Consider the following 15,917-nt stretch of genomic DNA (forward strand, 5'->3'; position numbering starts at 1 on the left):
CAGTCCATTTCAGCTCACCAGTGCCTAGGATATTGATTTTTATGCATCCCATTTCATTTCTGACAACTTCAAATTTTCATAGATTCATACTTTGTACATTCCATGTTCTGATTATTAATGATTATTTGCATCTTTTTCTACTCATTTTGAGTCATGCCACATCAGCCAGTGGAGGTCTCAAAAGCTTTACTCCATTCATATTGCTCAGGTCATCTCTGCTCTGAGGAGTCAGCTTTTCCTTAGTTTTATTTTGAGTGCCTTCTGACATGATTGGCTCATGTTCTGGCACTATGTCAGACAATGTTTCAGGGCTGTTCATAAAGTTTTCACTGGCCAATTGTTTGAGAAGTGGATGGCCTTTTCTTTCTTCTCAGTCTGTCTTAGCTCAGAAGCTCCGCTGAAACCTGTTCACCATGGGTAACCCTGCTGGCATTTTGCAATACTGGTGGCATAGCAACATGCCTCATCAGCAACATGCAAGCCACCACAGGACAACAAACTGACAAGTTCGTCTCTCTTACTTGTTCCTAACCACTCTGCACCCACCTCTCCAGGGCCTAGCCCTGAAAGAAAGCTGGCCCAAGCCGTATGTCTGCCTCTCTGGTGCCTAGCCCTGAAATAAAGCTGGCCCAAGCCACATGCCTGCCTCTCTGGGGCTCGGCCATCTTCTGCAGTCTTCTTTATTCATTGTCCAGCTCTTACATGCTTATGAAGCTGTTGAAAAGACAGTAACTTGGGTTGGGCATACTTTAGTCTTCAAAATGACGTCTTAGTTCTTTAACACTTAAAACAATTTGCATTGGATTTTCCCAGTGCATTACCTCGTTTGATTCGTTGACTGCTGCTTCAGTGGCCATTGATTGTGGATCTAAGTTAAATGAAATCCTCTACAACTTCAGTCTTTTCTCCATTTATCATGATGTTGCAGTTGTGATGGTCCAGATGTAAGGATTTTTGTTTTCTTTATGTTGAGGTGTATTGCATGCTAAAGAGTGTAGTCTTTGATCTGTATCAGTAAGTGCTGCAAGTCTTCTTCATTTTCAGCAAGCAAGGTTGTGTCATCTGATTGCAGGTTCTTAATGAGTCTTCTTCCAATCCTAATGCCACATTCTTCTTCATATAGTTAGGTTCTCAGATTATTTGCTCAGCATACAGCATACAGATTGAGTAAGTGTGGTGAAAGGATGCAGCCCTGATGTACACCTTTCCTAATTGGTCTGTGTACAGGTTCCTCATTAGCACAATTAAATATTCTGGAATTCCCATTCTTTACAACGTTATTCATAATTTGTTATGATCTACGTGGTCAAATCCGTCTGTATAGTCCATAACACAGGTAAATATCTTTCTGGTATTTTTTACTTTTAGCCAAGGTCTATCTGACATAAACAGTATGCAAATCGTTTTTACACATTCCATTAGGATATATATACCTCTTACTTCTTTTTCTTGTCTAAGTTACTGGTATCTTGTCCCATGTCATCTTCTTCTGAGTCTGGCTTAAATCTGTGGCAGTTTCTTGTCAGTATACTGCCACCATGATTTTAAAATTATTTTCGGTGAAATTTTACTTGAGTGTGATATTAAGGAGAATTGCTACATTCTGTTGGAATGGGCACAAATAGGATCTCTTCCAGATGGTTGGTCAGGTAACTGTCTTCTGAATTTCTTGGCATAAATGAGCACTTTCAGCTTTGCATCTATTGGTTTAAACATCTCAGTTGGTATTCCATCAATTCCTGGAGTCTTGTTTTTCACTATTTTCTTCAGTGCACCTTGGACTTCATTCAGTACCATTGGTTATGCATCAATTATATGCTATCTCCTGAAATGGAGGACCATTGACCTGGTCTTTTTTGTACAGTGACTCTGTGTATTCCTTTCATCTTCCTTTGATGCTTCCTGCATCATTTAATATTTTGCCCATAGAATCCTTCAATATTGCAACTCGAGGCTTACATTTTTTCTGTTCTTCCAGCTTGAGAAATGCTGAGCATGTTCTTCCCTTTTCATTTTCTAATTCCAGGTCTTTGTACATTTCATTATAGTTGTTTACTTTGTCTTCTTGAGCTGCCTTTTGAAATCTTCTGTTCAGCTCTTTTACTTCATGATTTCATCCATTCCACTTTAGCTAATCTCCTTTCAAGATCAAATTTCAGAGTCTGTTCTGACATTCATTTTGGTCTTTTAATATATAGGTTTGTTGAATCTTTAGGCAGTTGTGTTGGCTTGGGGAAAAACCCAAGTTGTTGAAAAGGTTTTCTTTTTTTTGAATTATTTTAACAGAAAACAATTTAGCTGATATTTTAATTTAGAGGAAAAAATGTTTCATTTTGAAGGAATTAGTTAATTCTCCACAGAGAAATAAAGATTTTTCAGGTTCATCATAAAATTTGAAATAGCCACTTTTCTGGGATTAGTTATTTATTCCTTATTATTTTTGGTAGAGTAAACTTAAAAGTGTGAAAAAGGAATTAAATGGTAAGTCAAACCCTATTTCATAATTTCTGTTGAAACCTTTGTCTGGATGTTCCGATCATACTCATGTTGCCTTAGATGTTGTAGGATACTCAGGTTCTGCTTACATTTACCTAATATGTCAATGCATTTGTTCCCAAGTGAATCAGACCTATAGACTAACCAAGTAAGTTACCAGGCCAGGGGAATGCAGTGCAAATCATTTTTTACACATTCCTTTATGATAGTTATGCCTCTTACTTCTTTTTCTTGTCTAATTGTATTGGCTCCAGAACATTGTAAATAATTGTATGGATAGTGAACATCCTTTATTTTGTCTTGAGCTTAGTGAAAATGCTATTAATGTTTCCTCATTAAGCTTTGTACTAGTTTTGGGGTTAAGATAGATATGTTTTATCATGTTGATGAATTATCCATCTATTCTATTTTCTTGAGAATTTTTATTAAGAATGTTTGTTAGATTTAGAGTGTAAGTGTTTCCTAAAATATGATGATAGGAAACACACAGCTGCACTCATAAAGTATTTAGGGAAAAAAAGAAAGAGGAAGGAAGAGAAAAAGAATCTGACCATGAATCTCATGAAGCCACCAGATCACTGGTTCTCTCCCAAGGATGATTTTGCCCCCTACAGAACATTTGACAATGTCTGTGACATTATTGGTTGTCACAATTCAGAGACAATGCTACTAGCCACCAGCCATTCCTTGGAAGGAAAGTTGGCAGTCTACTTCCATAGTGATACTACCTCAGAAACCCAAGGAGGGGTCGCTGTGAGTCGGGTCTGACTTGATGGCACATAACAACAAGCAGCTACTAGCATCTAGTGGGTAGAGGCCAGGGAAGCTGTTAAACATCTTAGATAGATATCCACTAAATGCAATCTGTAAATCTTGATTGGATTCTAGTTTGAGTGGGACATTTTTGTGAAAATTAGGTAAATTTGAGTGAGGACTAGAGTTTTTATTTGTTAGATATACCATATCAAAATATTTACAGGTAAAATATGATGTCTTAAGTTTCCTTTAAAGTTAGAGGATAAATAAAACAAAATTGACAGTTATCAGTAACTGTTGAAGCTGGGTGATGGGAATTTATTATACTTTTCTTTCTACTTTTGTGTGTTTTAAATTTTCTGCAAAAACAAAAATATGACTTTTCTTTTAATAGATTTCTTAATACTGACTTGTCTGTATTACTAGAATAAGACTCTCTTCATCATGCTACAGTCTTTTAATGCCCTGTGACTCTCTCTTTGCCAGGATTTTATTTAGAATATCTACATTGAGAATGTAAGATTGGTCTGTAGATTTTTTTGTACTACTCTTGCCAGATTTCGGTATCAGTGTTCTCTTAGCTTCATAAAAAGAATTTGAAAGCTTTTTTTACACTCAGGAATTTTGAAATAACAATCTAATTTAAAATACAAAGAAGCTGGCTATCCTCTATTGACGTTAGGCATTGTAATACTAGGCTTTTAGGAAAAACTATTGATAGGTTATTTCTTTTTCTATTTTATTTTTGGAATATTTTTTGAAAGAATGAGCATATGCTATCACAAATGATCACTTTAGGGCTGTGTTCTCAGTGACTTTATAAAAAGCCTTAAGTGCTTAAAATTCTTATATAAATATGATTGTCAATTTTTAGAATTATATTTTTTGTATAAAAAAAGAGAGAAGTAGCAGATGGAACTCTATGAATACTATCCAATGATGGAATACAAGGTAGTCGTTAAATACTTTACTATAGAAATTTTTTATATTAGGGAATAGCAATAAAAGAGTAGACTTGCATGATCCTAATTTTATAAAAAAAATAATAAATGTACTTTAAAGGACTAAAAAAAGTATATGAAAATGATAATGGTTATATCTAGTAGTAAGGTTTTGGGTGATTTTCTGGTTTTTTTTTTTCCCCCTGTATTTTCTACTTTTCTACAATGAATTTTTGAAATCAGGACTTACAAAAAATAGTCATGCATACTGATGTTCAATGCAGCACTTTTCACAATAGCAAAGAGATGGAAACAGCCTAAGTGTCCATCAGCAGTTGAATGTATAACCAAACTATGGTACATACATACCATGGAATACTATGCAACACAAGAATAATGTAGAATCTGCGAAACACCTTATAATACGGATTGACATGGAGGACATTATGCTGAAAGAAATAAGTCAGTCACAGAAGAGCAAATATTGTATGAGTCCACTATTGTGAAAAGTCAAAGAAAGATTTACATAAGGAAGGAAACTTTTTTTGCTGATTACCAGGGATGGGAAGGGAGGGAAAATTACTAGATAGGTAAGAGGCAAATACTTGGGTAAAGGGAAAGGCAGTATACCAGAAGCAAGTGACCAGCCCAATAATAGTAAGGAAAAGGAAGACAAGGGGAGGAGCACAAGAGGTACAGACAATGAAGATAAATTCTTTTATACACACAATACTACATTATCAGTAATAACAGACATTAGTATTAGGTGGATGGGCTAAATGATTCAGGTTTATCTAGGCAAAAGGGAATATGCCATGTTTGGCAGACAGTATTTCTACATATGTATTAGTACTACAAGAATGTTCATATATACTAGAGCTAATGGGTCAAAGTTATGATAACTTCTTAGCCATAGCCAAATACCTTGAGGGAGAGTCACTGGGCCTTTGAGCTTGGGGTCATGGTTTTGGGGGCCATAAAGCTCAATTGGCATAACATACTACACAAAAACACTGTTCTACATCCTACTTTGTGAGTAGCAACTGGGTTCTTAAAAGCTTGCATGTAGCCATCTAAGATACAATTGGTCTTTGTATCTTATTGGTCTTTCCTCCTCTGGCGGAAAGAAAAATGGAGAAAACCAAAGATGTATGGAAACAATTAGTCCAAGGGACTAGTGGATCATGTGAACCTCAGCCTACATGACCCTGAGACCAGAAGAGCTAGATTGTGTCTAGCTGTTGTTGTTGTTGTTGTTGTTGTTTGCCGTCGAGTCGGCCCCGACTCATAGCGACCCCTCCTTGGGTTTCCGAGCCAGTATCACTACGGAAGTAGGATTGCCCAACCTTCCTTCCGAGGAGTAGCTGGTGGATTTGAACCGCCAGCCTTCTGGTGAGCAGTCAAGTGCTTTAGGCACTATGCTACCAGAGCTCCTTAGGCACCTATGTTAATCACTCAGAAATGGATCAAAATAGGAGATCCTGGGAGGAGTAGGAGAGAAATGTAGAACACAACTCAGACCAGGCTTACTGGTCTTACAGAGACTGGTAAAACCCCTAAGCCTGTGGCTCCTAGTCACCCTTTGGGCCTGGAATTGAATTCACTTCCAGCCAGAGAGTGGACAGACTTAAAAGGTGAACATTTATACCAGGTAGGTACACTCCTTAGAATAGTCAACCATGGGATATTAGAAGGGCAGCATTTGCAGATAGCTCAGAGGGCTGAAATACATAGGAAAGAAGGACACAAGAAAAAGGTAACCACAGGGAGGAACTGGGGAGAGAGTTGTTAGATTATGGGTATTGCAATTAATACCCGTGAAACAAAATGTGTGTGAACTTTTGCTCTATAACTTTCCCCCACATCACAATTAAAAAAAAAAAAAAGGTCAAGCCATTATCTGGCACTCAGATCTTGGTTTCTAATATTCTCCAAAAAAAGGAACCAGAGAAATGGCTGACCTAATCTAGGACTGATGAGTCTGAAGCATTTTGTAGTTCAAGAAAGTAAGGAAGTAATCAACAAAGAAAACTATGAGAATATGTCAAAGGTACCTAGGAGCTAACTGAAAACGTCTCCGGTGGTCAAAATTGGAACAATAATAACATAGTATTAACTTGTAGCCCAAAGTATAAAATAAACATCCATGTGTCCGTACCCATATAAATAAATAAGTAGATAGCTAAATTTGATAGATAGGTGAAGCAAGAGAAATTTCTTATGTAGATGAATTCTAAATAATTAATGTAGATACTCTGCCCTCAAGGAAGTGGATTATAATTCCCACTCCTTGAGTATGGTCTGTACATAGAGACTTCCTTCCAAAGCATGTGGGAGGAGAGGGGGCAGAGTAACTTTACAGTGGAGAAACTTGACCTCAGCCAGGTGATCAATGTCAACATCAACAGTATTAAGTCATGTTGATAGTATGATATGAGGAACATGTCACTTTATTTCTGTGATGTTCTTCCAAACAACCATATTCCAATCTAACTGTGAGAAAAATACTCTACAAAACACCCATCCATTACTCCAGATCTATCATGTCCATCTAAAACAAGGAAAGTCAGGAAACTGTCACAATCAAGAGGATCCTAAAGTGACAAGAGGATTAACTCTAATGGGGTGTGCTAGATAGGATCTTGGAACAGAAAAAGGACATTAGGTAAAAACTAATGGAATCTACATAAAGTATTGTTGTTGTTGTTGTTATTTGCCGTCGAGTCGGCCCCGACTCATAGCAACCCCTCCTTGGGTTTCTGAGGCAGTATCACTACGGAAGTAGGATTGCCCAGCCTTCCTTCCGAGGAGTGGCTGGTGGGTTTGAACCGCCAGCCTTCTGGTTAGCATTCAAGTGCCTTGGGCACTGTGCTACCAGAGCTCCCACATAAAGTATTAGTTTAGTTAATAATGTGTCAATATTGATTTCTTATTTCTGACAGATGTACCATAGCAATGTACAATGTAAACAATTGGGGAAACTTCTAAAAGTATTCAAGAATAAAAAGTTTATTTACAAAAGATATAAAAAAGAAAAGGAAAGCAGTTATTTAACCAAATAGTTAATTATTCTTATTTTTAAAAGGCTTGAGTACATTGGGGATTTTCTGTGTGATGAATTTGTTATTTTTGGCATTTATTTTCTGACCTAGTTTTCTTGAGGTATGAAATTTTCATTGTGTAAGACTGATTTTTCATTTGGGGGACTTTTTGCTGCTTGCAGAGCCCCTGGGTGGTACGAACAGTTAACGCATTCAGCTGCCAACTGAAAGTTGGGAGATTCCAGTCCATGCAGAAGTACCTCGTGAAAAAGGCCTTGTGACCTCCTAACAATCAACCATTGAAACCCCATAGAGCATAGTTCTCCGACACATGGAGTGTTACCATGAGTTAAAATTAACTCCATGGCAACAAGTTGGTGGTTGTTACTGTGTGTAGCATTTTGTGGCTCATTCTGAATACAGAATTTCCTGGTGAGACTTCAAGGCAAGCCTGAATGGATGTGAGGAGATGAAGAATCTGAAGAACCAATATTTTATTTATATTCCCCTTTTTATTATCAGTTACTGTCTTAAACTAACTTCTCTAGAGAAGCAAAACCAGTGAAGTTTATATATAGACAGAGAACTTTATCTCAGGGAAATGGCTCATATTCTTGTAGAGAATGGCAGTTCCCACATTCTTGGGTCAGACGTCAAGCTGGAAGCTTTTCCTGACTCAACGTAACTTCAGGGCCTGACAAACCCAAGATCAACAGTATAGCAAACTGCTGACTTCAGCAGATACCAAATCCAAGATCAGCAGGTAAAATGGCAGATTGTTAGTGAAGACAACAATTTTAAGATTGACAGGAAATATGGCAGGCCAGTGTGTTACAGCACCAAAAACTAGATGATGATAAGCTTGATGCTGGATCCAACAGAAAGCCCAAGAATTTTCCCAGGACATCCATATACTGGAAGCAGATCATGCCCTTGTGGAAATACCCTTTCAGCTGATTGGATGCTCATACCTTATCTCATCATGGAGGTGATTACCTTGCATCAGATTTCATCATGGGAATGATTATATCACAACTGCTTAACCCACTTAGAATCATGGTCAAGCCAGGTTGACACACAACCTTAACTATATCACATTTACCATGGAAGTGTTTGATGTATGTAAGTCATTGTACTTGAAAGGTATTAGATGGGGATGTGCAATAATTACTTGGCCTTGAGCTATTTCACCTCCTATTTGCCCATTGCTCTGGTAGCTTAGGGCCTAAGGCACTTGACAGCTAACCAGAAGGCTGGCAGTTCAAGCCCACCAGCCACTCCTTAGAAGGAAGGTTGGGCAATCTACTTCCGTAGTGATATGCCTCAGAAACCCAAGGAGGGGTTGCTATGAGTCAGGTCTGATTCGACGGCATGTAACGACAACAAGAAGCTGAGTTCATGCCACAGTGATGCAGGGCTATTACTGCTTTCAAGGAACCAGTCCTATGCGGCTTGAATAGGACACTAAGCACAGTGTGATGAGTGAAGTGATAGATATGAACACCAGATTAATGACTTAGGAGCAGGAATGAGTGCCAAGTACTGGCCTTTCTATAGGAGCTCTGGTAGCATAGTGCCTAAGGCATTTGACTGCTAACCAGAAGGCTGGCAGTTCAAACCCACCAGACACTCCTCAGAAGAAAGGTTGGGCGATCTACTTCCATAGTAATACTGTCTCGGAAACCCAAGGAGGGTTCGCTATGGGTCAGATCCAACTAGATATTGGTATTTGTCAAATAATTGTCACATCCCAGATATAAATAGTCAAATGGATAAAATAAAATGAACTCTGGTAGCATAGTGGCTAAGACACTTACTTGCCTGCTAACCAGACAGCTGGCGGTTCAAACCCACCAGCCACTCCTCGGAAGGAAAGTTGGGCAATCCTACTTCCGTAGTGATACTGCCTCGGAAACCCAAGGGAGGGGTCGCTATGAGTCAGGTTTGACTCGACGGCACATAACAACAACAACAACAAAGTAAGATTAGTTTATGTGTGTAAACAGTAATAAAATGGTTTTGTTGTATTATACAAGCTATAAAATCTTAAAGAGAATAGGCTAATGATTTTTCAAATATTTAAATAATGAAATATTTTGAACGTTTTACTATATTTTTAGGAAATAATACATTGTAGATGCAGATAAAAACCTCACTACCTTACTTCCTTACTCCTTCCTTCCCAGAAGTAGCCACTGCCCTGATGCTGATGTATCATTTTTGGGCATTTTTAAGTAACTTTACTATAAAGTTTATGTATATATATATACACACATGTATGTGTGTGTGTACATATATATATGTGCATGTGTGTGTATATAATATATATACAGCAAAGTTATAAAGTTATACACACCCAAATATATATAGATATAGATATATATAGATATGGGTGTTAGTTGCCCTCTAGTCAGCTCTTACAGTGACTATAATAAATAATATATACTGTTCTTTAGGTATTTTCACCATTTAAATGGTTCAGTGAACAGTTCTTGTTATTGAAATGATTCATGATGATAAGTATAGATCTTGTACTTTGATTTTAACCACTATGTCTTGTTTCATTATATGAAAATAACCAGTTTATTTCCATACCCTTTGGAAGAATAGGTAAGTTACACTGAACATTATTCTTGCGTATGTGTTCTTGGGAACACATCACAAGAATGTCTGTAGTGTGGACACCTGGAACTGGGACTGCAGTGTCACAAGTATGTGCCTCTTCAGACTTACTAGACATTACAGTAAAACCAGCGAGAGTCAGAACTCAGTGGAACTGCCTTGTTTTTCCAGGTCTCACAAATTTTCTGCCATTGACACTTTTCTATTGCTCTCTGTTAAGAATTCTGCCTCATTAACTCATTGCCATCGAGTTGGTCCTGACTCATAGCGACCCCTCCTTGGGTTTCCGAGGTGGTATCACTACGGAAGTAGATTGCCTAGTTTTCCTTCTGAGGAGTGGCTGATGGGTTTGAACGGCCAGCCTTCTGCTTAGCAGTCAAATGCCTTAGGCACTACCTCATTAGCACCCACAAAGTGTTCTTTTCAATTTATAGGACTGAAAAAGACACAAAACCATTTTTTACAATTTGCATGTTTGTTCAAATTATGTACAGATTTGTGCATGTACCATTTAAGCAAAGATAGGGGTAAAATTCACTTTTTAATAAAAACGTAATGTCAACTATTTATAGTTTTTTTTTATGAAATTACTGAAACAAATTTCTAAGTCCTTGCTCTTATCAAAAAACTCTAGGTCTTCTTTAACTTTTCTGAATTCCTTCAGTGACTTTATATAGCTAAAAACTTTATTTTGCTCTTCTAATGGTAGGTTTTCATCATCTTCATCATTGTTATCTTTAGGTTGAGTCCACAGCTCCTTGTAGGTTTATATCATCTTATTTCTGTGGCAATTTCTTTGTCAGTATCAGTGTAAGATGCCACACTGACCCTATTTTCTGAAACACTGCTATAAATGGCATATATTGTGTCCTGAATCTGCATGGTGTTACCCGGCTCAGTAACCATTTTATTTTGCATACTGTTACCACTGCCAAATGAGAAACTGCAGTCCTTAAAGCATTTTCTTACAGTTTCTTCCCTAATCATTTTAATTGGTTACTAAAGAAATGAAATTACATCAAGGACATCAATTTTCCCAAAAATCTCCAATGCCATCTTACATATCTCAATGTTGGCAGTTACTGTTTGAAGCCTAGCTTCCTGTAGTTTACTTTAATATTTTGGATAATGCTATTATCCAGAGGTTATAGGACCAATATCATGGATGGTGGGGAAAAAATTGCTATTTGAGGCAGTAGCTGGTGGCAGGTAGCTTTGTCAATGAACAAAAGAATAATTTGATTTTGTTTTTCATGCTGTGGATGAGTTTATTTAAAAAAAAAAAAAAACTTCATAAATAGTTGCTGTCATCTAAGCTTTTTTATTCCATATATATTCCACTGAAAGCTGATTAATTTTGGTATCCTTAAAGCACCATGGTTTCTTGTTCTTTTCAGTTACCTATGGTTTCTCAAATACCCCAACTGCAAATGTGGCCAAGAGGACAGTAAGCTACTCTTTGGAAAACCAATTCCAGGAGCATTTTCCCCCCTTCATTTTCAGAGTCCTATTAGGTATTGCCCTGCAAAGTAGTAAGAGCTTTGATGGTGTAGTGGGTAAGGCATTTATTTGGCTGCTAGTCAGAAGATGGGCAGTACCAACCCACCAACTGCTCCATGCGGAGAACATGAGGCAGTCTCCTTCTGTAAAGCTTTACAGCCTTGGAAACCCAATAGGGGTTGCTGTGAGGCCAGAATTGACTTGATGGCAGTGGGTTTGATTTGGTTTTCTGTAAAATAAAGCAGTTTCATCAGTATTTGTAATGTCTTTAGCATCATATTTCCTTAATTTTGTGAACCAGTTTTGAATAACGTTTTAGTGAACCTCGTTTGACTCCCTACAAAACTGCATTATAGGTGATTCTGTGTTTTTTTTGTTTGTCTTGAAGCTCTAAACACTAAGAATCCTTTAACTTTTAAAGGTTTTCTCATTTTCCTTTACAGGATAGATAGTGAAATAGTTACATTTTTGAAGGCTTGAAGAAACCACTCAAAAATAGATCTCTTGATTTCTGCTAATTTCTGTCCCTGTCTTGAAGTTTATGTTGGTGCTGTTCATGTATTTTTCAATTGTCCTTTTCTTTATAATTGAGTAGATTTGCATTTTGCTGCACTTGAACTTAGTTTCCTTGATGGTCTTTTTCTCTATGGTTATAATTTTGACAACATCAGACTTTTGTTTCAGAGATAAATTTCTCACTCTTTTGTCCACGGCTATGAAGGAAGGTTTTAAAAAAACAAAATAAGTTCTTATAAAAATTAAGGAATTTATGATCTCAAAAATGTAAATGTGTCAAATAAAAAGAAAAAAATGAAAACTATCAATATAATTACATGATAAAGTAAGCATACTTAACTAAATTATTTATTTATGAAAAAAATAAACCCATGAGAAGAATGATTTTGCTTTTGTACACACATTGAATGTATTGAAAAAATGCTTCTCTATGTTTTGGGCAAAACAAGAAATTTTGAAGGAAAGAATTTCAAGGAAATGAAGGAGTAGATTTTGAAAATTGTAATAATGTGTATCAAAATTACAAATAGCTAAACTGAAAACTAAAAATTAAAGATAAGAGTAAAAACTTTCAAGACAAGAGGAAAAAGTGTGCTTTGCTAATTTTAATAGAAATAAAGGAACTTACTAGCATTTTTTACCTTCTTTCAAACTTACAGATGTTGTTCTTCACTGAAAAAAATTTACTAGCCAAAAAAAAAGTACTCAAAGAACAGTAGTGATAAACAGGTCGTACCCACACACAGTAACAGTGTAAAAGAAAGGAGAAGACTTAGCCTTCACTCTGACTCTTGTTCTTCTTAGAACTGTTTCTGGCTTTTGCATCTGTACTTCCTTATATTTGAGTTGCAGTATTAATTTTCTGGTTATGTCCATGTTTCGCAAGTTCTGGCTTTCAGAGAATATTAGGCTGAAGTAATTATTTTAGTGGAAAATATTTGAGTTTTCCTTTTTTGAAAGGTTTCTGCCTTATACAGATTCCAGCTTTAACAGGTTTCACTATACTAAATTGTTCTTCAGAATGCTTAGACATGCCTGCTAACAATTTGTGCATTCTATTTCTCCACATCCTTGGGACAGTGGCATTGTTAGATGTACTTATCTCTGCCAGTCTGATGGATGTGATACGTTTCCCTGATCATTAGTGAGATTGAACATCTTTTCCTAAGTTTGAACTTACTTTCTTTTGAGATAGGCCTATTTATCACCTTTAAGTGGGGCTGGTATTTCTTGAGGTAAAAGGTTGTTGGCCTTGGACCTAATGCCTCAGAACAAATTGGTGGGTTACAATAAGGTTTACTCCTTGCTGTGTTGTTTTATTTACACTTACACCATTCAGTTTCTTTGTGCTTTGTTAATGCTTATGATGTCTATTGTTGGGAATAGTTCAGATGAGTTACTTGATTTGTTTAGTGTGCAATTATTTTACACACACACATACAACAATGGCATTTAAAAAATACTGTTGCAGTTTTTAAAAAGATAAACATGACTTACTGTACAATCCAGCAATTGTGTTCCTAGGTATTTACCCAAATGAGTGAAAGCTTATGTCTACCATAAAAACCTGCACATGAATGTTTATAGTAGCTTTACTCATAATTGCCAGTAGCTGGCTAGAAGCAACCAAGATGTCATTCAACAGGTATATCAATAAGCTGTAGTGCAAACAGTATTCTGTGATAAAAAAGAAATAAGCTCTCAACCATAAAAAGGTGTCGTTGTTGTGTGCTGTCGAGTCGGGCCCAACTCAGCGACCCGAGGCGTTTCCGAGGCGGTATCACTAGGGAACTAGATTGCCCAACTTTTCTTCCGAGGAGTGGCTGGTGTGTTTGGACCACCAGCCTTCTGGTTAGCAGTCAAATGCCTTAGGCACTATGCTACCAGAGCTCCTTAACCTTAAAAGCATACCGTATTTTTCTCCAATTAACACCCATGTTATGCATGTTATATGGGTTTTGGGCCATCCTCTATGCTAATTTCTTTATGTGTTGTAAAAAATTTTCATAGCATGCTTATAAAAATACCTGGTGGGGGAGGGTGTGTGGTTGGCCAAAAAATGTATAATGTGTGTGATTTGTATGAAAATACAATATTTCTAAGTGAAAGAAGGTAACCTGTAAAGGTCACATATTGTATAATTCCAGCAGTTTAGCAGTGTAGAAAAGGCAAAACTATGGACAGTGGAAAGAACAGTGGTTGCCAAAGATTTGGAGAGGGAATGAATAGTTAGAACATAGGGCATTTTTAGGGAAGTGAAACAGTTCTGTTTAATACCGTAATGGATACATATTACGCATTTATCAAAACTCAGAAAAGCAAAAACAATGAACTCTAGTAAACTATTAACTTTAATAATAATGTATCAATATTGGTTCTTCAGTTGTAACAAATCTGTTACACTAATGTATGATGTTAATATTAGGAGAAATTTAGAGAAGGGGAGGGATTGTATGGAAATTCTGTAATATCTGTTCAGTTTTCTATAAACCTGAAACTTCCCCAACCAAGTTAAGTTTTAAAAAGTACATCATTGTTGAATTCAGATCTTACCAAAGGTACTCAATTATATGGGCCAATTTTTATTTTTATTTTTTTAGGACTACTGTTTCTGTTGTCTGTGAGTCTGTAAATAAGAGCAAAGTTCATGTTGAAGATTATTTAATTCCTTTTTGCTTTTTAGATGTTGCTCCACTACTGTAGAGTCTATTGTGACTGGTAGTGACCATGCAGGACATAGTAGAACTGCCCCCATAGAGTTGCCAGGCTGTAAATCTTTATGGAAGTACCCTGCCTTATCTTCCTCCCATAGAATGGCTGGTGGGTTTGAACCACTGACCTTTTAGTATGGCAGTCAAGCCCTTTAATCACCATGCCACCTAGGTTCCTCTGGTGTTGTATTGATTTTGTGTGTTTTTGTTTGTATGTGTAGTTAAGTAAATTGGAGCAAAGATTTTGTATGTTTCCTTATTAGGAATCTTTCCAAATATTGTAATAGCTAAAGTCTGGAATGTTTGTCTTGCTTCTTATAAATTCTTTATAATATAAAATGTTGTATTGCACTGATATAGGCCACACATCTTACAATCAGTGACATCTTAGATTCAGTGACATACAATAAGTCTTCAGGAGAAGGAATTTAATAATTTACAGAATCATTATTTTAAAAAATGGTGTTATAGATCACTCTGATTTTCCTACACTTGTCTTTCAGATGCTCTTTGTGTGGGTATGTATGCAGCCATCCTCCTTCTTTGAAGTCTCACATGTGGAAACATGCAAGTGACCAAAATTATAACTACGAACAAGTAAACAAGGCTATTAATGATGCAATTTCACAAAGTGGCAGGTAATTTTCCCTGTTTCCTCTCTTGTTATATATAAAGTTAGGATTAAATATTTTAGACCTACATTAGCACCAACTGAAAATTTGCTGTTTTGTTTTGTTTTTAAGAGTTCTGGGGAAATCCCCTGGAAAGACTCTATTACACAGCAGTGAAGAGAGAACCAACCCTATCATTGGAAGTTCAGAAAATTTGGTGTCATCCTCAGAGCTGATTTCCCAGACTCCCTGTGAAGTTGTAGGTCCCAACGAGAGTGAGAAACTGAGCCTGACAAGTAATACCTCATATAGTTTAGAAAAAAACTCCAGTCTGGTCACTCCCAGTATGGAGTATTGTGTTTTACTCTTCTGTTGTTGTATTTGTGGTTTTGAATCAACCAGCAAAGAAAACCTCTTGGATCATATGAAAGAGCATGAGGGTGAAATTGTAAACATCATCCTAAATAAGGACCACAACACAACTCTAAACACAAATTAGATGGAATGATGACTTGAAGAGGGAAAGGTTAGAAGATTCCTTTAAACGACAATTTTGCCTTTGTGCTAATGTCAAATAATTTACTACATAGAAGAAGAAATTATGTGATTTTTGAGGAAATGACAGCAATGACTTTGGAAACAGATTTGTAATGTAATAAAAGGAATTCCAAATGAGTAAGTGGTATATATTTTGAGTGAAGGGAAGTGGGTTGATTTTTAAGA

General features: G+C 36.6%; 1 protein-coding gene across 1 annotated transcript in view; it reads left to right on the forward strand.

The window, feature by feature from the left end:
• The window catches only part of ZNF507 (zinc finger protein 507), a 77,116-nt gene extending 61,423 nt beyond the window's left edge, over positions 1 to 15,693 (forward strand). The window contains exons 5-6 of the mRNA XM_007954334.2: positions 15,087 to 15,221; positions 15,327 to 15,693. Coding sequence (XP_007952525.1) covers positions 15,087 to 15,221; positions 15,327 to 15,693 — 502 coding nt within the window. The remainder of the gene's footprint in view (positions 1 to 15,086; positions 15,222 to 15,326) is intronic.
• Positions 15,694 to 15,917: the final 224 nt, after the last annotated feature.

The sequence above is a fragment of the Orycteropus afer genome, unplaced genomic scaffold (assembly GCF_000298275.1).
Source record: "Orycteropus afer afer isolate SDZICR_OR568_19922 unplaced genomic scaffold, OryAfe1.0 scaffold00459, whole genome shotgun sequence".
In the NCBI taxonomy this organism is placed as follows: domain Eukaryota; kingdom Metazoa; phylum Chordata; class Mammalia; order Tubulidentata; family Orycteropodidae; genus Orycteropus; species Orycteropus afer.